The following is a 24666-nucleotide window of genomic DNA, read 5'->3' as shown; positions in this document are numbered from 1 at the left end:
GCAGTAAAGACGCAAAAACATTCACATACTTCAGTTTTTGGTAGCTCAATATTGAGTTTCACAACTACATTTTGAGCAAGAAGGACCTGTAACATGATCAACCTGTCCCTGTGTTGAAAACTACATTTATTTATGTGGAAAGTAGTTTGTTTCACAGGATTTCTGACATACAGTAAATAATATAAACCTCCTTAAGTAATAGTTTGTGATAGCATCTTATTCATGTGGCTGCTGTAACAGGAGAATTTGGCAAGAAACTTAAAAGAAGTCAGAGCTCTCTGACAAACACACTTTCAGTGATCACAGTACAACCATCAGCAAGAAGCTGGAAATGAGACAGTGAATAATGCTAGCCTGCCATTTAATTCCGACTACAAAAATGACAAATTATGTCACCGAATGGCTTACAAAATACTAAGCATTCCACTCAGAACAACAAAACCTCAAGAAAGAAAAACTGTCTCCCCTTCCCTAACTCCCCAATGGATTTGCTCACCCGCAGGGTGCATATCTACATAACATATAATTTTTTTTTGCCCATCTTGTCTAGCACCCAGCACTGACACAATTTAACGTGTTATCATCTTTTGCCTGAGAATTCATCCCACAGAAACAAGGCTCACAAAAGAAGACAAAGGGACACCAGCACGTTCCAGACAGCAGGTGCCCAATCTAAAGGAAGGTACTGACAATACTTATTTAGAATTCCACTCTTCAAAGATCATGACATCCCAGGGAAGGGTGGGGGGGTAGAGGAGCACAGGAAGGCTTTCACAGTGGTGCAACAATCCTGGGAAACGAGATCATCATCAAGAGATACAACGTTCAAGATCAGTCCCTTAAAGTCTTCCAAAGCAGGTAAATCTGAAATCACACTTGTTAACACTCAGAGGACTTTGCTCATATCGGTATGACACATTGTCAGGTACCTTTACAACCATTAAAATAACACCAGTAATTACCATAAAACTATCAGGATTCTAATTTGAATTATTCTATTGAGCAAGGTATGTTTTCTAAAATACATTTTGACTGCTGACTGGTCTATTTCTAACCCTCTATTTCTCTACCAAAAGCACCTTTCTTAATTTCACTTTCAACTCAAATAGCTTTAAAAAATCTAACAAGCTGAAATAGAAATTTAAATCTTTGTCACTTGCCCCAGAAAAGAAAAAGCTCTTTCTCAAGACGGAAAAGGATGTTCAAGCTATCCACCCAGGAGAGGGCCATTACACCTGGCCCAACAAGCATCAGCAGGTCAAGGACCTGTTGCCCTGACATGGCGGGTGACCAGTCATGAAGTCCTCCTCACATCTCCTGCACACTTTCTCAGTTGGCAACCAGATGCAGAACTTACAGGTCACAAATAAGCCTTTCCATACCCTTTGATAGTAAACAGTGATGACCATCTCTGTCCATACCATCTCCATGATTCACCAGCATTTGTTCACTGTGTTCTGCCTCCAAAGGGAGTCTAGTGAAACTGAATGCAAACATGCTGGGATCTGGATGACTAGCAGCTAATCCAGGCATTTTTAAAGACAAGTCATTCCAACTGTTGCACGTGGTGCCTTCACATCTAGATGCTTCTGATTGTGATCACTTAGCCCTTCTTCTAATGCAATTCCCCAGACATGTACCAAGGAAAAGATGCATAGCCGCTGTAGCACCATAGCAGAGGAAAAAGCGGTGAGAGCAAAAGGGCAGCACCTTTTATTTTTTCCCCAACAGTATCTGCATAAACTATCCAAAAGAATGTACGAAACTATGGCTTAAAAGCTTTTTCACTGCTCATTACTGTGACACCACAGGAATGGTATTTTTTTTGACTAACCATACTATTCCTTTTATTGAAAGATGAGGATTCCCATACTCCAGCAGATCATTCATATGTAGAGGCAATCTCAAATATTTTTAATGCAGTTACAAATGTAGACTTGGCAGGCAATATCACAGATGGTTAAGACGAGAAAACTTGGAAAACAGCCTCAGCTCTTTATCCAGTTCACCTGCACAAGGGCATTAGACAGCCATGGAAAAAACTCTAACAAAAACTTCTCAAAATAACTCATTCTACCAACTCCAAACAAATCAAGGAATCACCTCAAAAGATGAAAGACCTCTCAGAGAGTTAACAAGAGCAAAGTAAAATAAATTTATCACATCAGGAGTGTTCTCCTCTAGAAAAGTAGGTGGATATTTAAACACCTTTCAGTAAGTTTTGTACAGATGGAGAGCTAGGAAAACAAGTACTACGCACAGCTAAAGTAACATTCTCATTATCCACACAGGCATTTTCAGTTCAAAGATACAAAAGAGCAAGAAATTAATGAGTAACTCCAACTAGCAGTAGGTCAGATTTTTCCCAGTGATTGATGTACTCTGACTGGCAACATGCAGCTGAACCAAAGACAATACTGATACTACGGCATTAAAATATTTTCCTCTACCACTCCCTGCCTCCTTAAAAGTAAATATGAGGTTCCTCTTTGCTCCCTTGCAAACACTGCCATCAACCTGTAAAAATTCCCTTAGCTGCTCTTGCTGTTGAGGATACTACTGCACTTGCCATTTCTGCCAAAAAGGTTGATCATTTGTCCTGGAAAGCTTTCAGATGAGTACTAAGCCCACAGTCAAGAGGAACGTAATTATCAAACACACAAAAAATTTTTTCAAGGTAATTGCCTTGATTGCTTAGCATTAGAAACTAAATAGGCCTACATGCTTGGAAGCTACAACATCACTGAATTATCACTCCTCAAGACCAACTTGATTTCTTGTAAATAAGGGTTATTAAGAAGCACTCCACAGTACCTGATAGCCAAGAACTGTTAGCAACATCTGTTTGCTTTGGTTATTTTGGGCTGTTCTTTCCTTACATTACACACAGTACTCCTTCAGAAAGCATCGTCCAAAAGGAAAAATCCTGGTCTCTGAACAAACAGTTGTTTCTTTCCTCCTGGCTGCCTTTCATTGCCATTTCCAGTGAGTCATAAAAGAAGTATCCGAAGTGAGGCAAAGATGGTGGTACTCCACCACTGTCCTTTCTGTACCTCTCTCCACCCACTTCTCAGAAAAATATAGTCCTGAATATGCATTCCACAGCACTTCCAGTCCAGACAGCCACTCCCTGCAACTGCATGAGGTCATATGAAACAGAACAGGATCCGTAGAGAAATATCTCAAGTCCAAACAGGAGCTGATAAAAGCCCAAATAAAGCAGTAAGAGTTAAGCAGAAGTTACTTCAATTTACAAACAGTGATAATGAAATATTGTCTATGAATACTCCTGGATTACAATCTAATACAGCATTTGCATTGTGTCTGAGAGAAGCAGAAAAGAAACAAAAAAACCCACCACAAAACAACACATACAGAAAAACCAATCCAAACAACCAACCCCAAACCAGTATCTGACCCCTTCTACAAGTGGAAACATCAATGAAGGATATTATAGTAAAACACCATGACTTCTAGATAAGGAACAAAAAAATCAGGTCTCAGGCTGCTTCTATTCGAGACAAATATACCCTTACCCTTCTGTGAGAATGAGCTGGCAACAGAAGAGTATATTTTTACAGTTTTATCTGCACTGCCACAGCTTTTCTATCAGATTACTGTGATTTGGCGACAGGGGAAAAACAAAACAAGCAAAGCAATCCAAACACACAAACAAAAAAGAGAACACAAAAAAGAAAACTTGAAGCATTAAACAACACTTATTAATAAAGTCATTTTTCTTCAAGAATGAGGCATCTGGCCCACAGATAGTAGAGGAATCCCTCTATTCACAATCTTCATTTTAACCCCAAATTTCATTTCATTCTTTCACAATCTTGAGCAACTTAGTTACACTCTGCTTCCCTTTCTCCAATTAGCAAGAATTAATTCCTCTTTCACAACACTGTTGCACATTATTAACTGAAATAAAAACCTACTAAATAACAACAGAAAAACAGTGACAGTCAAAAAAGACCAATCAAACAACATGCTGGAATACCATTAAATAAGTACTAATTATTCTTCTAATAATGCTTCTGATGCATGTTCATTAGCAGACAGGTCCGGCAAACAGCTATAAATTGCCACAAAATAGAGTACAGAAGTACCCAAAGTTACACTGCACATGGGCCATCACATCACACAAATCAGAAATTCAAACTTTCCTAAATTTTTTATTTCAGTACGAAATCAGGTGCTAGCCAACTATCATCTTACCTTCTTCTAACGTAAAAACCCCTCTTTGCTTCTAGATTCCCTATCTGTTGCTCGGTTAAAGGGCTGGCAAGCCTCTAACAATGCGGATACAATGCAAATCAGCATGTTGTTAACCACATGATTTTAGTTGTCTTTATGTTGTAGAAGAAAAAATAAATACAAACTACAGTGTTTGCATGCAATATATATTGCATTCTATACTGTAATAATATAACATGATTATGGGGAAGAGGAGAGGAGTCACCAACTGCTGTTCTTCAGCTGCATCCCATGCTGCCTTGGCTACCATCAACTTTACAACATTCACCTTTTCAGTTTCTGAGTGTGACACAGAGCACACCAGCCACCTTCCTTTGCTCTTAGGTCCTCCTCTTCTCCTTAGAGATATAACTTCCAATCTGATATTCTCTCATCATGAAGGAAGATTATTAGCCCTCTCACAGCTCAGAGGGACTGTATTCAATAGCACAAGAAAAAGGCCACAGTATCTAATTCAGATGCTACGCTCAGTTACATTACCAGCAAAAAATTCAAACATAGAAAATCTCAGATCAGGGGCATTAATTTCAAACACACTGACCTCTTATAGTTCTTGCTTAATTGCTTCTGCTAAATAACCTCCACTATACTATGACATCATGAAAAAGCAGATACTGTGCAATAATGCATGATACTATCAAATCTGTTGGGGTATACAAAATAATTGTTGCACTCTTTGTAAGTATGACCACTAAACCCTGTTGGAAAAGTTTTCTCTCTTTTGGCAGAGGACTTCCAGAAAGACACTGAGTGCCTGGAGAGAAGTCCAAGCAACCCAGGGAAAAGTACTACAGATCTATTAAATAGGTGGATGCATGGAGAAATATCCAAGAATTGAGCTCTCAGTGTGAAAGGAATATACACTGCTGCAATTTAAATTTGTAAAAGGTTTCAGTTAAGAGGAAGGGAATAACCATTTTTCATGTGCACTGCTAATCCAGAAGGCAATATTGCACCAGACATATACAAGTTAGACAACAGGAAGTGATGCCTTTTCTTGGGTTTAGAATTAAGAGTTAGATAGGGTTAAGGGATAAAGGGCTATCTAATAAGGATATTTATGGCGCACTAATTCACCAAGGTGAAATAAGTAGAAATGTACACACACAGTAGAGTGCATATACAATTTTATGGACTTTGTAAATTAGTATATTTTAAAATGATGCTTTAATTAGAGGTTTAAATGAACGGTGTGAATTTTCTTATCTTCAAGTATTTTCTCCCAGATGGACTTAATTTTAATTTATAGGACATGTTTTAGAGGGGATCTTGGTTTTTCAAGACACCATAAGGTTTTTCAGCCTCCCACTGTAAGGCCTTCAGGATGTTTGGTCTTCTGGCTTAACAGAACACCAGGACTATGCTAAGATATTACAGACTTAAAGAATTACAAGTGTACACGCTCAGGGTATTGAGAATATATAAGTGATACATAAAAAGAAAAGGTAAAAAATCATCATGGCATCAGGAGAACCCATCCACTGCTAGAAATAACAGAACGAACAGCTACATAGTCCTTGTCATGAAGTCTTTGAGAACCTTAGAAACGCACATCAGAGGTCAGTTGTTTTTTTCACGGAGGAAGGGAGTTTCTTTGATTTTTTTTTTGGTTGGTTGTTTTTTCTAGTGAAACTATATAGCCACTAAGAAACCGAGACAAGAGGTAACATGCATCCAAATTATTCCCCGTACCAAAGGTCACATCTTCTTTTAAAGCACCAGCACTTTCCAAATCAATTATTCTCACCTCTTTGCTTCCTCCAGATGACAAAGGTATTCATAGGCTACATTCTGGCGTCGCCTTTCATCCATTTCCTCTGCTGTTAATCTCTCATTATCCAAGACAGCTGAAAATAAATGAAACACAGCCCTCAGATGGTTGAAGATTGAATGTAATGGAACAGACACATCAAAAATCAGATCCAACCTCTCCCACAGAAACTCATCCTGATTGTTTTTTTTTAAATTCAGAAAACTAAGGATCTGATTACTTGTTTTCTCTTACTAGCAAGAGAAAACACTCAATTCGCTTATCCTTGTCACATCAATTTGACAGCTTCCTTCTTCCTGATTTCTCAAATTCACAGCATCTCTCTTACAACTTCTTAGAAACAATCTTTTATTTTCTTATTTCCTTCTACCTTTGCCTTTGTCTTCCTCAAAAGCACATCAGTGACCACTTGTCCCCTCACCTATCCTCCAATTTTGACAGCAAAAGATTAAGGAAGGACACAAACACATATTCACATCATATAAACCCCTCTATATCTTTATAGTCCACCTCTAAAGCAAGGTGGAAATGCTACTCACATTCCCTATATGGAAGGGAATCATTCAGATTCCCAACTTACATGCCATCTTTGGATCACACTAAAGACCTACATAGGGGTAATATGCCTAAATCTTCTAGATTTTGTGTGTTCAAAGTCTCAGTGAAAAAGTCTTCTCTTCCCATACTTACAGCTAAATACATCTCATGTCAAAAAAGAAGAAGAAAAACCCACAACTCTTTTAGGCATTATGGACCAATTTAACAAATAGGAAATGTTTCATACTGTTAATAAAGCAAAGGTTAGCTTACACCTAAAATTACTTCAACAACAATCTATGGTACGCTTGTGAGACCCCAGCAGGAAAACTGCATCCAGGTCTGGCATCTTCAGCACTAAACCTGCTAGAGCACGTCCAGAGGTGGGCAACAAGGATGCTCCGGGGGCTGGAACACCTCTCCCACAGCGGCAGGCTGAGACAGCACGGGTTACTCAGCCTGGAGAAGGCTTTCTCTGTGGTATCTCTGTACTTAAAAGGGAGCTTATAAAAGGAAGAGGGAAATGCTGATAGAACAAAGGGGAACAGTTTAAAACTAGAAGTGGAGAGATTTAGAGCAGATGACAGGGAGAAATTCTTGAACCAAGAAGATAGTGAGACATTGGCACGGGCTGCCCAGAGAAGCTGTGGCAGCCCCATCCCTGCAGCGTTAAAAGACCGGGTCGGACCGACTGTCGCTTACAACATCGCCCCTCCACAGCACCACGTTTTCCTCCGCCGTTGGTCATTTTCGACGAGGTATCGTAGCACAGGTGAGCCCGCGCGTCGGACGCTAAGATCCAAAGCCTCCCTCTCCATAGCAAGCCCACGACAAGCCAATGAAGGTGTCAAATAGGAGCGGTGTTTCGCCCAGAAAATCAGGTGTGGTCGCCAAAATCGGCGGGAAGGCGGAAGGCAGGGCCGCCCCCGCCCCGCCCGCAGCGGACATCTTGGGCGAGGTGCAGGGCTCGCCCGCGGCAGACGACGGCCACACAGCCGTGGGACGCCGCGTTGCTGCTCATCCACTGCCTTCTCCCAGCACTCGTCTCTAACCCTCAGGAGGACCGTCGAGCTTGGACGAGGTCCCGCGCGGCACGGCGCCCATCTCGCGGGAGGCGCAGCTCGACGGGGCCCGCCAGGAGAGCCGGCGGGGCACACCGTGCCCGCGGGGCAGTCCCGGAGCCCGGAGCCCGCGGCTCCCCCCATGCCTGCGGTGGCCCAGCCTCCCCTCACAGCGCTGAACGCTGGAAAGCACGGACGGCTCGGACTGGGCGTCGCTTGGCGGCCACGCGAATTCTCTCACCCCGGGGTCCCGGTACTTACAGCCATAGTGGGGCCGGGACACGGCCAGCCCGTCCACGTCCTCCGCCGCCATGGCGCTGCGCTGGGCTGGGGCTAGCGGGAGCTGGGCGCGGTTGTTCCTCTTCCTGCCGCACCGGGTGTGGCGGGGGAGGAGTCGCCCCGCCGCGCTCTCTCTCCCTCTCCCCGCCCCGGCCGCACCCGAGGCGTCCTCGCCACCTTCGGCGCCGCTGGAGAGAAAGGCCGAGTTGCGCAGTCCCCTTCCGGCAGGACCCAGGCCCCAGTCTAGCTCGGCCCGTCCCGTAAACCTGAAGGACACGGCTTGGCCGTCTTGTCTCTTCCCGGGGTCCCTCCCTCTCACAGGGCCAGCGTCCTGGCTCTGAATCTGTCTGTTAGCCTCATTCCTAACACCCAGCTAAGCTCTCACCTAAACTCCGCCAGCATATACGGGACACAGCCCAGGTCAACCTGGTCGTGACCCACATTTTACCCTCTCAGCCCAGCCATGTGTGCGCAGCCCACGTGCGCCCCACTGTGTGCAGTGCAGCTCAGCCTCCACAGCCCGGCTGCCTCCCACATGCTGCTTCGCCTAAGCCCTCTTGCTCTGCCAGGTTCCCCAGCTGCATAGCCCTTCACAGTAGCAAAACCTGGCCTTGCTGGATGTAGCCTAAACAGCTCTACTGACCAAACCATGGTAACTCACATGAAATGTCAACCACAAGTGGAAGCAGTGGAAGCCCCTAAACAATAGCAACGTCCAGCAGCACTGCCACAGGAGAATCATGCCCTGAAAACTTCCTTCCCCTCAGTACATATAACTGTTGCTTTGCCTATATCTTGTTCAAGGGTCAGAGTATTGATGGTGCCAGTCACCAGGTGTCCATTTTAATTAGTCACATGAATTTCACTGCTAGGGCATACATTTACTACCTAAGCACACGTTAAGTAATTTGGAAGACCAATAGCCTCTGTTAGGAAAAGCATCCCCAGCAGGCAAGGGAGTCAATCTATCATTCTCATCTTCCCAGATATGGATTCAGTTTCAGCTCCCTCAGTACAAGGAAGACATGAACATAATGGAATACTTACAGTGAAATTGATTAAGGGCTTGGAGCATCTGACATATGAGGAGAGCATGAAAGAACATGCCAAGGAGCATTGGGCAATGGACTGAAAAATATAAAAAGTCCCATTTCAACAAAATAAAAAATAGCTGTATTCTGAAGGTGATCCAACACTGGAACAAGTTACCTGGAGAAGTTATGGAGTCTCTGTCCTTGGAGAAAGTTCAAGCCTAACTAGGCATAGTCCTGGACAAACCTGCTTGAGTTCACCTGGCACTGAGGAAACAAGGTGGGACTAGAGACTTCTAGAGGTCACTTCCAAACTCAATGATTCCATGAGCCCATCAAAAAGTATATTTATATATATATTTATTATATAAATATATAAGTATATTTACTTACTATATATACACAGGTAACATGGAACAGGACAAGAAGACACAGCTGTGCCAGGGCAGGTTTAGCTTGGACATTAGGAAGAATTTCTTCACAGGAAGGGTGGTTAGATATTGGAATGGGCTGCCAAGGAACGTGGTGGAGACATCATCCTGTAAGTGCTAGAGGAAAGATTAGACGTGGCACTTAGTGCTTTGATCTACCTGACAAAGTGGTATTCGATCATTGATTGGACTCAACAATCTTAGAGAACTGAATTGATTAAAGGAAGACATAATTTAATGGTTACAGAAATAACTACATTGGGAAATGTGGGACATAAATTACAAAACAAAAGGTTTTATAATACAGTTAGGATTCTATTTATTAACATTTGCATTACTTCACACGTGGCCACTTGTAATTTATGCAATGAGAAGACATTTAAAATAATGTTTATATGTAGACTGTGGCGTGCAGAATTCATTTTGTTCCCCCTAAAAGATTTCATAACATTTTTGCACAGTGCCACAAACCTCCCTCAAAAACATCTCATTCTGATAAGAAAAATAAAACACGATTATTACATGTCATCAAAGAACCTTTCTGAACCTCTTCAAGGTTGGACTCAATGGTACCTATAACAGCTCCCCTGATTTAAGATTTCTGGTGCTTGTTATTGACTTTGCAAAATGTTTTTATTAAAAGTTGTGTATCTATGTGTCTAATTTATTGTCTTTCCTGTTCCTTTTTTTCCCCCTAGTGTTTAATGAGCACTAGTCAGATGGCCCTGCAAATATCATAGAGATACCTATTTTTCTCTCATTTCAAAATTCGAGCAACCAATTCTGTAAAAAAAATTCTTTTAAGTTTTTTGCCTTAATGACTAATCACTAGGTTACCCAGAGAAAATGAGCACCAAAATCCTTTAAATAAACTACTGTTATCTGTTTTTTTGCAGAGGTTTCCAGACCAATTGTATACTGTGATATTTATGTCAAGGATGCATAACAAATGTCTAGGCCAACTCCTCACTCTTTATTATGATGCTAGAAGTTTTGTCAACAGAAAGACAATAGTTTTATTATACTCCTCATATATGATAAACAACGTTGGGGTTTCCAATTTACACATAAAGCTGTATAGCTATAGATAGTACATGCCCATATTCTTCCTACCTTTCAAACCTTATTGTGGCAAGCTGAAACAAATACAAATTAGATGACCCTTAAGACTAAACACTAATTTCTTCTAAATGAAGAAGAGTAAACATGTACGTAGAGGAAAACACTGTCAAAAATAGGGGGGTAAATGAAAAAGAGGCTGCTAAAAACCACTTTATTAAATAACTTCATTAGACGGTTTTGAATAAAAGACTACCCGGATTACGACAGGAAGTGAAGGAAAGCAGTACATAATAAATGGAGAAAGGTAAAACTGGCGCTGATAAAACACTGACAGATAACCTGAGAAAGCGATAAAGAAACCTAGTGAGGCGTATCGTAGAGGCAGCGCAGTTCTACTGTCCAGGACGGACGCTGGCCATCAGAGCCTCTCCCGGCGCTGCACGCCACAACCCCGCCCGCCGCTCCCGGCAGGCCGCGCGGCGCCGCGCCGCAGGATGATCCACGAGCTGCTGCTGGCCCTCAGCGGCTACCCGGGGGCGGCCTTCACCTGGAGCAAGCGCGGCGGCCTCCAGGTGTGGCACGGCCCCAGCAAAGCCCACCCCGCCCCGCCTGCCCCCTGCCCCCCACCCCCCGGCCTGCGCGGGCCGTGCGGCCCGCCCGCCCGTCCGTCCGCCCGCCCGCCCGCGCATTCATTCCTCACCGCTGTTTTCCCTTCCAGGTGTCTCAGGAGCTGCCGTTTCTGCACCCCAGCGAGACCAGCGTCCTTAACCGGCTCTGCCGCCTCGGCACCGACTACATCCGCTTCGCCGAATTCGTGGAGCAGTACACGGGACATGTACAGCAGCAGGTGGGGCCACTGGGCCGAGGTATTGCCCGGGAAGAGCGCGGCAGGTGCCAGTAAGGCCAAGCTGCCCAGGACACAGCAGTGGTCCGTGGCCCATACCCGCACTCGCACCAGCACCGAGCAGATTCTTGTAGAGAGCAATGAAGATTAATGAATCAAATGTAAAATCTTGTTATTGGGGAAGTCTTGTAATCATTTCTCACCACAGCAGACTGGCCAGGGTTTGTCATTTGAGCAGGATGCTCATGACTATCTCCTCATGATGTGCGAAGAGCCTTGAGATCCAAGAGGCACACTTAAGTGAAAAGAAGCACTGGTACCAGAGGCTCCCAGCACTTTCAGAAGTCCACAAAGGAGCTAAAGATCAGTCTGCTCAAGTAACATTGTCATTGACAACAAAGGTTGTCTTTGTTTTTCTGATCACTTTGTGGTGAGCTAAGGTGCATTTCAACAGGTTTGAAGCACTGACAACTGCTGTGACACTGCACAGATACTACATTACTCTTCAGACTTGCACGAGTATGCTGAGGCAGATTTTATTGTTTGGTTTCAGGATCACCATCCATCTCAGCAAAACCAGAGTGGATTGCATGGCATTTATTTGAGAGCCTTCTGCACAGGTCTTGATTCAGTGCTGCAGCCTTATCGACAGGCACTACTTGACCTGGAACAAGAGGTAAATGAGAGAGATACAGAACAAGAGGCTGTAGTGCTGTTGGCAGATTGTGGAAACTTGTCGTTTCTGCAATTAATATATTAGTAGTAGTTTCTAAGATGAAACAAGGTATTTTCCTTTCCACGTTAGGAATGCCTTCCAAATTATTCCTGTGAGATGCCATTGTAAATTACTTTTCATCATATTAAGTGTTATCCTCTCTACCTTCAATTCAGTAAGGGCTCCATCTCTGTCAGCCCAGTGAGACAGCCCAGTGCTGTCTCAGACTATTGTGGCTTCTGTTTTCAATTTTAGAGGTTTTGATTAATCTCTGCTAGACTAGTAGCTGTCATACCTTGGGTAGCGTCACCATTTAGTGGTTGTGATAATTAATCTTCATTATTTGCTTTATCTTTATAGTTTCTGGCTGACCCACATCTTTCCATCTCACATGTTAATTACTCCTTGGACCAGGTATGTCATGTTATTAAAGAAGTAGTGTTCTTTGCTTGGTCTCATCCCTCATTGAGTCTAATAAGAAAGTGGGTGAGATAAACGAGGCTTATTCCATCATGTCACGTCATTTCTATCTAATGTCTCTACATCTGTAGTCCCTTAATCGTACTTGGAGGATCACCTGCACTTCAGCACAAAACTAAGGTACTCCACCTTGACCCTCACACATTCCTCACTGACTGTGTTTAGCCTGAACTACTGCTGGAATATAGTAACTTCGTGCATCTTGGTCCAGTGAAGGGAAGACATACTTCCTAGAGATTTGCATGTCATGTTTCTAATTTGTGAGGAAAGACAGGTAATAGTTTTATTAAATTATTGTGTTCAGCTGCTGTCCACAGTTACTCAAGTACAGTTTTTTTCTCTCTTCCCTACATAACAACCTACATCAATATTTCACTTGTTCTGCAGTTTCAGTTACTCTTCCCCTCTGTGATGGTCATGGTGGAACAGATCAAAACTCAGAAGGTACAGTAAAATTCCAGTTAGTTTCTCTTAACAGGTTTTCTCTTTAACTGATGAAGTAATTTCTGCCCCCATCCCATATTTCTGAAAGTAGAAAAATAATGTAGTTTCAGTAATGGGTGCCCTATTACTAGCTCTACTGTAAGTATTGAAACTATTTTACAAATTCATTTACATTGTATTTGAATTTTTCTCTTATCCCATAATCTTTGATGTCTTGAATTTTATAGGACAGGATGCTGGTAGTTGGGAATCTTTATTTTCTGAGTCTGTTTTCTCTGGCTGTTGACGGAAATAAAAAAAGGCAGAGGCTAATGTTTTGAGAATCCAGAGATGCTTACATTTTTTAAGGGAAAGTATTGAGAGAAGCTTGAGTGTAGAGCCACATATAGAAGGCCTTTTTCATCACTACACCAGCATGTTACACCTTTCTTTCAGTAAGACTTGTTCAGTTTGTGAAGGCATTTTTTTGTTAGCTGAAAGTGTAATGTTTAAATGTATAAAAAGGTCAGTACAGATCCAAATAACAGACCTGGTGTAACCTTTTCTTTCTGCAGATTCATGGGTGCCAGATATTGGAGACAGTCCACAAACATAGCTGTGGGGGGCTGCCTCCTGTTCGCAGTGCTCTTGAAAAGTATGTAGATCCAGTAAAACTATTACTTCATTCTTCTGGAGTTAGTGTCAAAGTGTTTCTTACTTGTTGGAACAGTAAGAAAGTTGGAACGTGCAAAACAGCATGGTATAAAAGTAGGAGTACCATGCAGGGGAAGACTGTCACCGTCCCCATTATTTATCTAAAGCAGGTTTGAGGTGAGAATGAAGTCCTTCTCCATACTTTAGGCTAAGGGCTTAGAAAACTTCAGGCCCAGGTTTTTCTTCTTTGTTTTGCATATCATTGATCTTTGATCCTTCAAAATGATAAATGTGACTGTGTGAGTGTTGTGATGTTTGTATGTCCTTGTGGAGAAAGTCAAACTACTTAAAATGTCCTTTGAGTAGAAACAAAAGCCATTGCAGACTTACACCTCTGGTATACTAGCAGATTTCCATGGAGAAGTCACATGTTCAGAGGATACATTAGCTTAGTTTTGCACCTTCTAGTTTTGTCCACCTTTCTCTGTTAAAAAAAAAAAAAAAAAAAAAAAAAAAAAAACCAAACATAAAATACCACATTAGCCAGTTAGTACTTGCTATACTGCCTTGCTGACCAACTGAACTTTCTGGAACAACATTCAATGAGGTTTTGATTATTGTGTGCAAAGGCCTGACTGACTGTTTCACTTGACCTCAGGATTCTGGCTGTGTGTCATGGAGTCATGTATAAGCAGCTCTCTGCCTGGATGCTGCATGGATTGCTACTAGACCAACATGAAGAGTTCTTTATCAAACAGGGCCCCTCTTCTGGAAATGTTCTTAGCCAGCCTGAAGAAGATGATGATGACTTAGGAATTGGGGGACTTACAGGAAAACAGCTACGAGAACTTCAGGACCTGGTAAGATCTACAAGTCATAACTTGACATCTTTGGTCCTTAGGGAACTAAAGAAGATGCGTGTTGTATTCTGCCTCAGTGCAAGCTGTGCTAGACTAGACATATACTGAAACCTGCGAGGATGGTAAATCGAAATAATACTGTAATAGGTTGCTGCTAGGCATAAGGGATGGAGACGTATTGTTTGGCACAGTTGGATAACCCCACAGCAGAAAGCCCTATGGATGGAATCTGTGTAGATGCTGATGTCAAGTAATGGGAACTGCTGCATGCCACTGCTCTTGAGTGACTGGTTTCTCATTCCTTATGGCCAACACTGTGATCTGTTTAACATAGGCATTGGTAGGTAGTGTGAGCAATTGCAAGGAACAGGGTGTGGGGAACTTGGCTGTTGACTTGATTTGCACACTTTCTATGAGCAGCTGGGTCAGGTGCCTTTCTTGCACAACCATTAGTTGTGCAAATGTTACCTATCAGGTTTATGCTACTGACATTACTGGTAGAAAATATGTTATGTGAGTCAAGGGACTGCTAAGCAAGGGAGCAACCTACCAGCACACGGCTGAAATGTGGTAACTCTTTCTCTATAAGTGCTATACCATTAGAGTGCCCTTTTGCAAACCACCTTTTTTAATGGAGTAGTCTTCCACACTGAGCACTTGAATAGTGTCTGAATAGAGAATAGTGTGGAGCAAGTTCAACTCTAAATTCACTCTCTATTTTATGGTGAGAAAACATTTCATGGGCACTTACGGAGTTAGTGGGGTACATGCAGCTTTGCTGTGACTACACAGAAACTCTTATGTTGCGTAATAATTAAGTGCCCTGTACCAACAGTCTCTGCTGTAAATGGACTATGCCCAGAGAAAAACAGGGGAAACCTTTAAAAGGCAGTTAGTGGAAAAATCTGTTATTTCACTATATTGGATATAGAAAGTGAAAATTGTTGAGTCTTCTAGGTCCATGGTGGAAATTGTAGACTAAGCAACTAATTTTTTCAGTATTATCGACTAACAGTGTTGGCAATTCTTTAGTCAAAGAGTAAAATAAGAACTCTTGAGTTTTAGTGGAATAGATCGCTAAAATACTTAGGTGTTGCATCATCTAAAAGTGTTGCTAGAATCTTAAGAAAAGAACTGCCAACCTGTTAACATCAGTATACAAATTTGTACTGAACTCTTCTATTGAAATGAAGAATTTTGTAGATGGCAAACATTCTCAAAACTGTGGGTGATTTTCTTCTGGATTATGGACCACTGAAACTAATTCTCCAGTAACAAGAAAGACAGACGAAATTGCCGGTATTGCATTCCTGAACGAAGATCTTGCCTCCATACTTGGAGTTCCTTATTAACATTCAGAAAAAAAATTAATAACTTACTGTATTGTTCTAAAACAGCTTTCACGGGAACTGAGAAAATTGCCTTATCTTTGCTAGCAAGCCTTTGGATCTTTATCCTATTCACTCTCTAGTGAAGGTGTTTATATTTGGCCTGTATCACAAGTATTCTGAAAGTGTTAAAACATACGAATGGGTGTAGGGGAGGATTATTTTTGGTAATTCTAGTTAACATTGTTACAGCAGCAAAAGACAGATGTAATGCATTTGCAATAACACTCCTTTTGCTTGTGTAACATAACCCTTTAATACAGCAAATTTGTTGCTGTTCCACAAAGGTTAAGCTTCTTTTTCCCTTCTGCTGTACTCTGATGGAAGCAATATCTGCTAGCATACTAGAAGTATAAGGAAGATTACTGGCTTACTGAAATGATACAGATAAATTCTCCTACCTTTCTGCTTACTTCCAATGCTCTTAAATGCCCCCTCACACACACACCTCTTTATGCACCTTTTCTACCTGATTTTCTGACACTGTTTTGCGCTTGATTTCTTTTCCCTTGTGTCTCTGGCAGCGTTTGATTGAGGAGGAGAACATGCTAGCTCCATCTCTAAAGCAGTTTTCTTTGAGAGTAGAAATGCTGCCTTCATACATTCCTGTACGGGTTGCTGAGAAGATCCTCTTTGTGGGAGAATCTGTTCAGATGTTTGAGAATCAGAATGTTAACCTGACCAGAAAAGGTAAGGAACATCTTTCCTGCAACCCTTGCTCAGTTATGAGTGACTGACACATAGTTTCCAAAATGCCACATTAACAAATTCCTCAACAGTCACTGGCTATTGGCCGTTACAGACTATATGGATAGTTGTGCCAGGACAGAGAAGTAGTCCCAGTGTTCTGCTTCTGATTGATTCCAAGGGAAAGGTGTAAGAACAGAATGAATAAATAACACTTTACAAACATAGTCTCCAAGTTTCCAGCAGCAAGTCACCATGTGATTTGCTCTGGATAAAGCCATTGGAAAGGCCTTGTTTTCTTTTCAGTTTGCATCCCTCTCCCTAAAGGCTGCAAACAGACACAAAGGCACATCTTGCTCTAAGTGTGTATGTTGCAGAATGGAGTCATGGAATTAACCTGCATCCACAAACGTGATTCACTTACAAGGTGGTCGCAAAGTTGCTATGAAAGACTAATTATTTGGAGCCTTAAAGACAGCAAGGGGGAGAAATTTCTAGCTGATGGTTCACTTTGAGAGCTTGGAAAGTGTACATTGAGGGTGGTTTGGGAAATACATTCCTACACCAATGGAGGAGGACTGCTGAGGTGACTCTACCTTGAGCATGCCTATGTAAAAGTACTTAAATTACTTGAGTGACATTACAGAGAACAAGGGACCAATTCAGATGGACTGTTTTCTTGCAGTAGCAGAAGCAAGGGGAAAAGAAAGTCTTCTAGCTCAGTTGGTTAAAAAAACACAAAGTCCCCAACTTCGGGCAGTAGGGTAGATTTGAAAGGGGCAGGGGTATGGGGAGACCCAAACCAACTGGTTAATGTGGCAGAAAAGTTTGTGGGTTTGAAGATCTAGCTCAGTCCTAGAAAAAGGGCTTTTAGCAGCAACCATTTATGTAGGAAATATTTGGAGGTTTTACTGATACCACAGCACTGCTGTGGCAAGTGTCTATACTGCAACTGTACATGCAATAGTAATCTTATACCTTGGTACTTGTATTTTGAAGCCTCCTCTTCATGTTCCTTGCCAGACCCGAGACAGTGCTGCCTGGACAGCCTTTCCGTTCCTCTGCTGTTAGCGCGTCTCCAAATGGGATTCCTTTTTACACTCTGAAATTCTTATTGTTGCACAGGCTCCATTCTAAAAAACCAGGAGGACACTTTTGCAGCAGAACTACATCGACTCAAACAGCAACCACTTTTTAGTTTGGTGGACTTTGAATCAGTGGTTGACTGGATACGGAGCACTGTTGCTGAGGTGAGCATCCTAGGAGGGGTAACTACTTATGCAGGCTGAGAAGCTCTTAAGTTTTGTGAAGGACCTGGAAGAAGAGGGTTTGTCGGTGACAGTGATTGAACAAACATGTCAGTGGTGCGGCTGTTCTAACTGGTCTCAGGGCTTCATGTAAAACTAGCTTTTAGTGACAAAGGGACATTAACAAATACTACGCTCTTTCATGAGGGAAAGAAGGGAATTCCTGCATTGTATTTTATTTCACTTGAAATTACTTCAGAACTTTCCATTTGCTTTCAGCATAATAGATGGCATCTTGCTGAGCACATGCTTTGGCAATTTTTAATCTTTTTTTTCACTTGGAGCAGGGAGGAGAACCGAAGAAAATGGGGAGGTTAGAGAATCAAGAACAAAGCTGGGGTAGAACTGGTTTCATAGGAATTCACACTTTTTTTTTTGTCACAGGTCTTCTTCAGGTTTCTTAGGCAGAGTTTTTTGCCAGTATATATCAAGAATTTTAACTGATAGCATGGGCTGCTACACAGGACGCTCACTGTATTCTCTTGTACTTTGTATAGCATTTTATATAGGTGCTCTTTTTGTATGCATCACAAATGAAGACAGCAGCTCCTCTTCTCTCTGAATGGGTGAGGTAATTCTGAAGGGAGGTTCCTGTTGTGTCGTTTGATTTTTGTTTCTTCACTAGCATCTTTGGAAACTGATGGTGGAGGAATCAGATCTACTAGGACAACTGAAGGTAATGCAACTGCTAGTTTGTTTTTGCTAAAGCAGCTCTTTCTTCCCTTCCTTCTTTCTTTCTATTAAGTACTTTGCTTCCTTACACTCTGGGCTTTCTACATTTAGGTAAACCTGTTTTCATTTTCCACTCCATGAGTGAGCATACACCGATAGAACTTGGTCAAAGACAGAGTTAGAGGGGTATATGTAGTTTGCATCTTGAAGCAAAGGTGGTGTAGCCTTTTTGGTCAGTGAATGAAATTCAGAGCTCTCCAGCTGTGTTTAGAAACAGCACTTGTCCATATAATAAAAATGGGCACTATCAGCTAGGACACTTAAAATTTCTGGTCTGTTTTTGGTGTGTTAGATACAATGAATTTATCTCCACAGATTATAAAAGACTTTTACCTTTTGGGAAGAGGTGAGCTGTTTCAGGCCTTCATTGACACTGCACAGCACATGTTAAAGACACCACCTACGGCTGTAACTGAACATGGTGAGTGTTGCTTATTTGCTTACCAAACTGGCCTCATTGTGGTATAGCAGGAAAGTGGTAAGCTATGTCCGGTACAGAAGAGTTCTGTCTTAACTCTCTACATGATGTGATTAGTTTTGAAACTATAGCACCTGTGAATTAGAATGTCTCAGAGAGTGAGTGAAAACAATCTCTCCGAAACCTTCTGATGGCAGGTGTTTGAAACTAGCATTAAAAGAAAAGAGTGTCAGTAGTGCATCAGTGTTGTCTTTTAGGACCAAGAGTAAATAATTAATGGATGCAAAATTAGCACTATCTGCATCATCTTGTGTTGATACGTGTTCTCTTGTTGTCAGATGTCAACATTGCATTTCAGCAGTCTGCTCATAAGGTACTGTTAGATGATGACAACCTTCTTCCCCTTCTTCACCTAACCATTGAGTATCATGGAAAGGAACATAAAGGTATCTACTTGCATTTTTAGAAGTGAATTAAGAAGGGAGATGGTGACCTTGTTTTCAAATTGATTACTTACCCTTCTCTCAAGTTAAAGAAATACTAATTTTGTTCCCTTTACTGCCCTATGTGATGGCCTAGACTACTTTGGCTCTTCTTCTGTTCTTTCCATTTTCGTTCTTGCCATGGTTGCACTGACTGAGAAGATAACATAATTCTGCACCTTACTTGTTTTTAGATACTTCTCAGATTCGTGAAGGGCCTTCCCGGGAATTATCTCCACGTGAAGCCCCCACATCTGGATGGGCAGCTCTGGGCCTTTCTTACAAAGTTCAATGGCCACTGCACATTCTTTTTACTCCTGCTGTTCTTGAGAAGTAAGTACTAGGTATGGTCTTTCAATATTCATCTGTATATGCCCTGATGTGAGGCATTCACTAGTATGTTGGGGGTTTTTATTCTCTATGGAGAGAAAGGTAGAACTGTTGCTCCCTGAACCTTAAAATGGCTCATTCCACTTACTCATATTGAAAGTACTTGTAAAGTCAGTAGGAGCTGCAAGATGCTGACAGATCTGCACCAATTTACAAACAGCGCTACTTTAACAGGGTTTTCATTGTCAGCTCCCCTACACACACTGAAACTAACTTTGTATTTTTTAGGTCAGTAATCAATACCAGCAGAAATCTTACGCTGTAAGATGTGCCGTGGGGCACATGGGCCATGACCTGATTGGCCCTAACTATTGGCAGTCACCTCCTGTTTCTTTTTCCAGTCTTGCATTGTTATATTCCCCAGTAACTCCAGTAACTCCATTCTCCAGTAACATAGGAAGATTTTAGTCTTAAACAACTTTGTACTTTTATTCTTGGATTGTAGGTACAATGTTGTGTTCAAATACCTGCTGAGTGTGCGACGAGTCCAGGCTGAGCTACAGCACTGCTGGGCTCTCCAGATGCAACGTAAACACCTGAAATCTAACAGAACCGATGCTATCAAGTGGCGTCTGAGGGATCACATGGCTTTCCTTGTGGACAATCTTCAGTATTATCTGCAGGTCAGTATTACAGAGAAAGATAAACTATGTCAGTTAATCAGAAACTGGCAGAAACGCATGGAGGGAGCACTGAAGACCTATCTCAGGTTTCTGATTCCTTGTACCTTAAGGAAATCAGGATTTCCTTCTCAAGTCTAGAGCTTCCTCCAAGTTTCCAGACTACTGCTACAACTACGAAGTTTTTGGACTTGTGAATCAGTGAAATGGAGGAGTTCGTTTGTAGCTCTCTAACATTACTAAATATTTGTGAGAAACCACTCATCTCTGAAGGACCATCATTAAGATACCATCCTGGTTCCTTCTCTGGCCTCTTTAAGTGAACTCTACTTTGAGTTATGTTTTGGGCTTTTTTGTTTGGTTGGTTTGGTTTTTAAAGAAGTGAGAGGGAGCCTGGATTTCTAAATTCTCCACAGTAATCTGGCTGAGCTTTTGTACTGCAAGGTTTGCCATAAGATACCCAATAGTATCTCCCAGTATAAAATTCAGTAATTACTAAAGTGAAATACCTTTGTCTACATGCTACCTGTATGCCTTTCCATAGTTAAAGAAAATTACTATTTCCCTTTCTACTTAGATATTACTTAGGCATCAAAAATTGTTGCATATCCCACATTATGTACTGCTCTTGAATATAATTTCCCATTCATCAGCCAGAGAGAAGGGGATCCTCAGCCTCTAACATAAGAGTAGTAATAAGGAAAGTAAGTTTCTTACTCCAGACTTCTGGCTGGTCTGAAGCACTCCCAGCTCCTCAAACCACTAATGAGGTATCTTCACATATTCATCAGGTCGATGTACTGGAGTCTCAGTTCTCACAGCTTCTACAGCAGATAAATGCCACAAGAGATTTTGAGAGTATACGACTGGCTCATGATCATTTCCTAAGTAATTTGTTGGCTCAGTCTTTCATCCTTCTAAAACCTGTAAGTAAGGTCTTGTTTTCACCTTTTTCTACCAATTCTAGAAGTGCCCTAAGAAACACACTTTTTTGTACAGATATGACACATCACATATTTTAAAACAGATCAGTGATAATCTCCTGCAGACTACAATTCTAGGAGTAAGACAGGTATAAACTATAACTGATAATTTAATTAAGATCTTCTAATTTACAGTTGGTGAGTGTGAATGATGTATTCCTGGCAATTCTAAGTCAAGCTTATTTCAGTGTTCAGTTAACCTTAATAACTTGTATTTTAGCACTATGTTTTTATCACAGGCTATTGTATTAAAGAAGAACTAATGAGCATAAGTGCTGGGAACTGTATTCCCGAGGGACTCATACTGGTATGCGTTAGACTAGGAAAATTTCCCTCTTCTACTTAAGAGAAAAAAAAAAAGTTGAAATGTTCCTGAGTCGACTTAGGGTCTTTTTAATTTAATTAAAAAAAAAAAAAAAAAAAAAAAAAGAAGTATCTTTATAAACAGCCTCACAAAAACATTTACAGAGGTTAGTTTCAATGAAATGCGTCTCTGTGCTCATCTATGAGGTTGTTGTAGAATAAAGGTGTCCAAATAGCAATTACAGTCAGGTAACTGATACAAAGGAAATTCCTAGTTTAGCAAACAGTGAAACCAAAGCCGTGAACCACAGCTCCTGTTGGTCTTTATCTTGCCTTCTAAATCCCAAAGCTGCAGTGGTGACCTGCTGGTTGGATAGAGAAGTCAGTGTACAACTCCTGTGCCTATCTGGATGGTTCATGCCAATTGCTATTTTCCTAGAAATGTGTGCAAAAGGTTGTGGGAGAGTCAGAGGGGAGATGCAGCATAACATTTAAATCCTTTTTCCATAGAAAACATATTAAAAAATGCTGCATCAATATCTTCCTTCCTGACTAAAAAATACAGTATCAGCAACATCTTTCTTACGAGTGCTACAACTTTGCTGCTTTCTCTCTGTGTTCGAACTCTGTTTCAACTATTAATTTGTACTTTTTATTCCATGTAGGTTTTCCACTGCTTAAATGAAATTCTGGATCTTTGTCATAGCTTTTGTTCTCTGGTCAGTCAGAATCTGGGTCCCTTAGATGAACGGGGAGCTGCGCAACTCAGTATTTTGGTGAAGGTGAATCTATTGTTTCTGTGGATCTGTTCTCTTCCATACAAACATTTGCCTAACCAGTTATCTTGTCTTTAACAGCTGTAGAACAAGAGTGAAAGCCAAGTGCTTGTAATTATTTTACCTAATCAACTCTTCTTGAGTTGGAATTTCTATGTGCACAGAGAGATGGAATGGGGGCAGATACTGTAATAGAAAGGAGGCAGAGATTGGTACCTCTACCCCTCCTTTTGCATAACTAATAGCTTACCTTGTCCTGGACCACAAGCATCACATCTCTTGCAGTGATTCTTTTCTTCAGGCTGTTAATGGACTGGGTAGGCAGAAACAGAGATGAGATGCTTGCTTTCCTTCTCTTCTGAGAAGGCCCAGAACTGACATCTTCAAATTTGTAGGGATTCAGTCGTCAGTCATCACTTCTCTTCAAGATTCTCTCTAGCGTTCGCAATCATCAGATAAACTCTGACTTAGCTCAACTGCTGCTACGCTTGGATTATAACAAATACTACACCCAGGCTGGAGGAACCTTGGGCAGGTAGGACTGTCTTAAGGGTTGCTTGTAGCATTATCCTGAGGTACTTGAAGTACAAAGCCATTTGTTATTGATGGCTTCTAATTATTTGGACTGACACTAAGCATTGATAAATGCTGTGACAGAAAAGTAACAAATCAGCATATGGTAATTTTTGGGTTTCATATACTTTCTTCCCACTAAGTTTCTTTTGGCAGAAAGTTGAAGAAGCTGCTAGCTCATTCTGGCCTAAAAGTGCTGGTGTGGGTTGGTAAAGGGAGTTACTTTCAACACATAGTTAATACTGTAACCTTTCTCTTGCAGTTTTGGCGTTTAAGCAGTAAAGACCTTTGCTTCAGGCTGTGCCTAGTGATGCATCAAGCACTGGAGACTGGTGCTCTTGGACAGTTGGAGAGTTTGCACTCAAATGAATTTTTCTTTGTAGCTGGCTTTTGCCTGGTGAACTGCTGTTTCAGAGGGAATTGGCACTTACATGAGGCTGCCCAGTAATTACAGAAACCAATTCCATTTCTTCTGAACTCATAAAAATATGCTTTCTACAGCCCTGCATATACTTATAAGTGCTTCCAGGGAGGCATTATGAACCTATTCAGAAAGTAAAAAAAACAGAATTAGGTGTCTGGACTCTTCAGCTGGACTGTGTTCCACTTTAAGTTCAAGTATGGAGGAAGTAATCCTGTTCTTGGCTACAAATGAGACATTCTGCTTGTGTAGTATGCCGATTTACAGTACACAATGTCTGCTAATCAAACACCACCACGTAAATAAAACAGCAGCAGCAATTGAGGTGAAGGGGTAGGGAAGAAGAAATGGATTTTTAAAGTCTCTTCTCATGCAGTGCACTACTCTATTATATGTGCATATGTCTCCATAGGTTATGGAGACACTGTGGATATCACATGCTTTCACTATACAATTTAATAGTTTATGTGCTAAAATGACACTTGCCGAGACAGGAGCTTTGCCCTATTTGAGTAGAAAGCGCCCTCTGCCGGCAGGAATGTGGTATGGAGATGCTTATCTGGGATGTTCACCTGTGCTGTTCTCATGCCAGATTATTTAGAATGCTACTAGTGACTACCCTACTGAACCCAAATAAAAATATCTTGTGCAATTATATGGAGTATTGTCAATGTCTGCACCCCAGTGCAAAGGGAATAGCATGGCACGACCTTGTCTGTCAATGAAGAGTGGGATCTGGTAGGAACTTCTTGCCTGTTCCTAGTATTTCCTAGCCTTGCTATAATGAACAGACCATCTTGATGCAAGTCTATTTGAACAACTGGCAAAAGAGAAGCCTCCAGTCCATCACTGGGGTGTTGTATCAGGTTTACCAATTTGAACACAAATGCTGCCAGCATTTGTGGGGAAGAAAACCAGCCTTCTCCGCAAAGGGTTGGTATTTGCATACAGCTGCAGCTCACACTGAAGTTACATGTCGTTGGGGGGAAAAAAATCCTCTCTGCTCACTCAGACAGACACAGTAACAACAGCCTGCAAGTATAAGACCTGTCACCTTCCACACATTACAGCTCTTTATGGTAGGACTGTGCCTGATGCAAGGTTTAAAAGCCCTAGACTGTGGAAAAAGCTAGAGAAAGCGTTGAAGTTTGCATGTGAGATTTACAGACCAACACAGTCAA

The 24666-nt window shown here is 41.6% G+C and overlaps 2 protein-coding genes and 2 long non-coding RNA genes across 12 annotated transcripts in view; 1 reads left to right on the top strand and 3 right to left on the bottom strand.

Moving 5' to 3' along the window:
* The window catches only part of IQGAP1 (IQ motif containing GTPase activating protein 1), a 52347-nt gene extending 43945 nt beyond the window's left edge, over nucleotides 1-8402 (bottom strand). Inside the window, exons 1-2 of the mRNA XM_030281109.2 lie at nucleotides 7888-8402; nucleotides 6005-6104 (exon numbers count right to left, since the gene is read on the bottom strand). Coding sequence (XP_030136969.1) covers nucleotides 6005-6104; nucleotides 7888-7939 — 152 coding nt within the window. The 5' untranslated portion in view covers nucleotides 7940-8402. The remainder of the gene's footprint in view (nucleotides 1-6004; nucleotides 6105-7887) is intronic.
* Nucleotides 8403-9279: 877 nt separating this feature from the next.
* On the bottom strand, nucleotides 9280-11269 carry LOC121470508 (uncharacterized). The gene is made up of 2 exons (XR_005981486.2): nucleotides 11130-11269; nucleotides 9280-9484 (listed from the first exon to the last, which is right to left on the bottom strand). It is a non-coding gene; the product is annotated as an uncharacterized lncRNA (long non-coding RNA).
* TUBGCP4 (tubulin gamma complex component 4) lies at nucleotides 10870-24140 on the top strand. 9 transcript variants are annotated; one of them, XM_002190084.6, is made up of 18 exons: nucleotides 10870-11001; nucleotides 11148-11276; nucleotides 11827-11949; nucleotides 12349-12402; nucleotides 12856-12912; nucleotides 13467-13546; nucleotides 14204-14405; nucleotides 16318-16483; nucleotides 17606-17730; nucleotides 18413-18463; nucleotides 18835-18940; nucleotides 19276-19383; nucleotides 19614-19752; nucleotides 20255-20432; nucleotides 21221-21355; nucleotides 22381-22497; nucleotides 22887-23026; nucleotides 23327-24140. In XM_002190084.6, the coding sequence occupies exons 1-18, from the start codon at nucleotides 10924-10926 to the stop codon at nucleotides 23337-23339; spliced, it is 2001 nt and encodes a 666-aa protein (XP_002190120.2). In that variant the 5' UTR covers nucleotides 10870-10923; the 3' UTR covers nucleotides 23340-24140. The 9 variants fall into 9 exon arrangements, with proteins under 9 accessions (XP_002190120.2, XP_032606113.1, XP_030136974.1 ...); XM_072934054.1 differs by lacking the exon at nucleotides 10870-11001 and adding an exon at nucleotides 12540-12588; XM_032750222.3 differs by lacking the exon at nucleotides 12349-12402.
* On the bottom strand, nucleotides 13860-17596 carry LOC140684817 (uncharacterized). The gene is made up of 2 exons (XR_012057623.1): nucleotides 17459-17596; nucleotides 13860-14029 (listed from the first exon to the last, which is right to left on the bottom strand). It is a non-coding gene; the product is annotated as an uncharacterized lncRNA (long non-coding RNA).
* Nucleotides 24141-24666: the final 526 nt, after the last annotated feature.

The sequence above is a fragment of the Taeniopygia guttata genome, chromosome 10 (genome assembly GCF_048771995.1).
Source record: "Taeniopygia guttata chromosome 10, bTaeGut7.mat, whole genome shotgun sequence".
Lineage (NCBI taxonomy): Eukaryota > Metazoa > Chordata > Aves > Passeriformes > Estrildidae > Taeniopygia > Taeniopygia guttata.
Note: the sequence above shows the minus strand (reverse complement) of the source record. Positions and strands in the feature narration are given on the sequence as shown.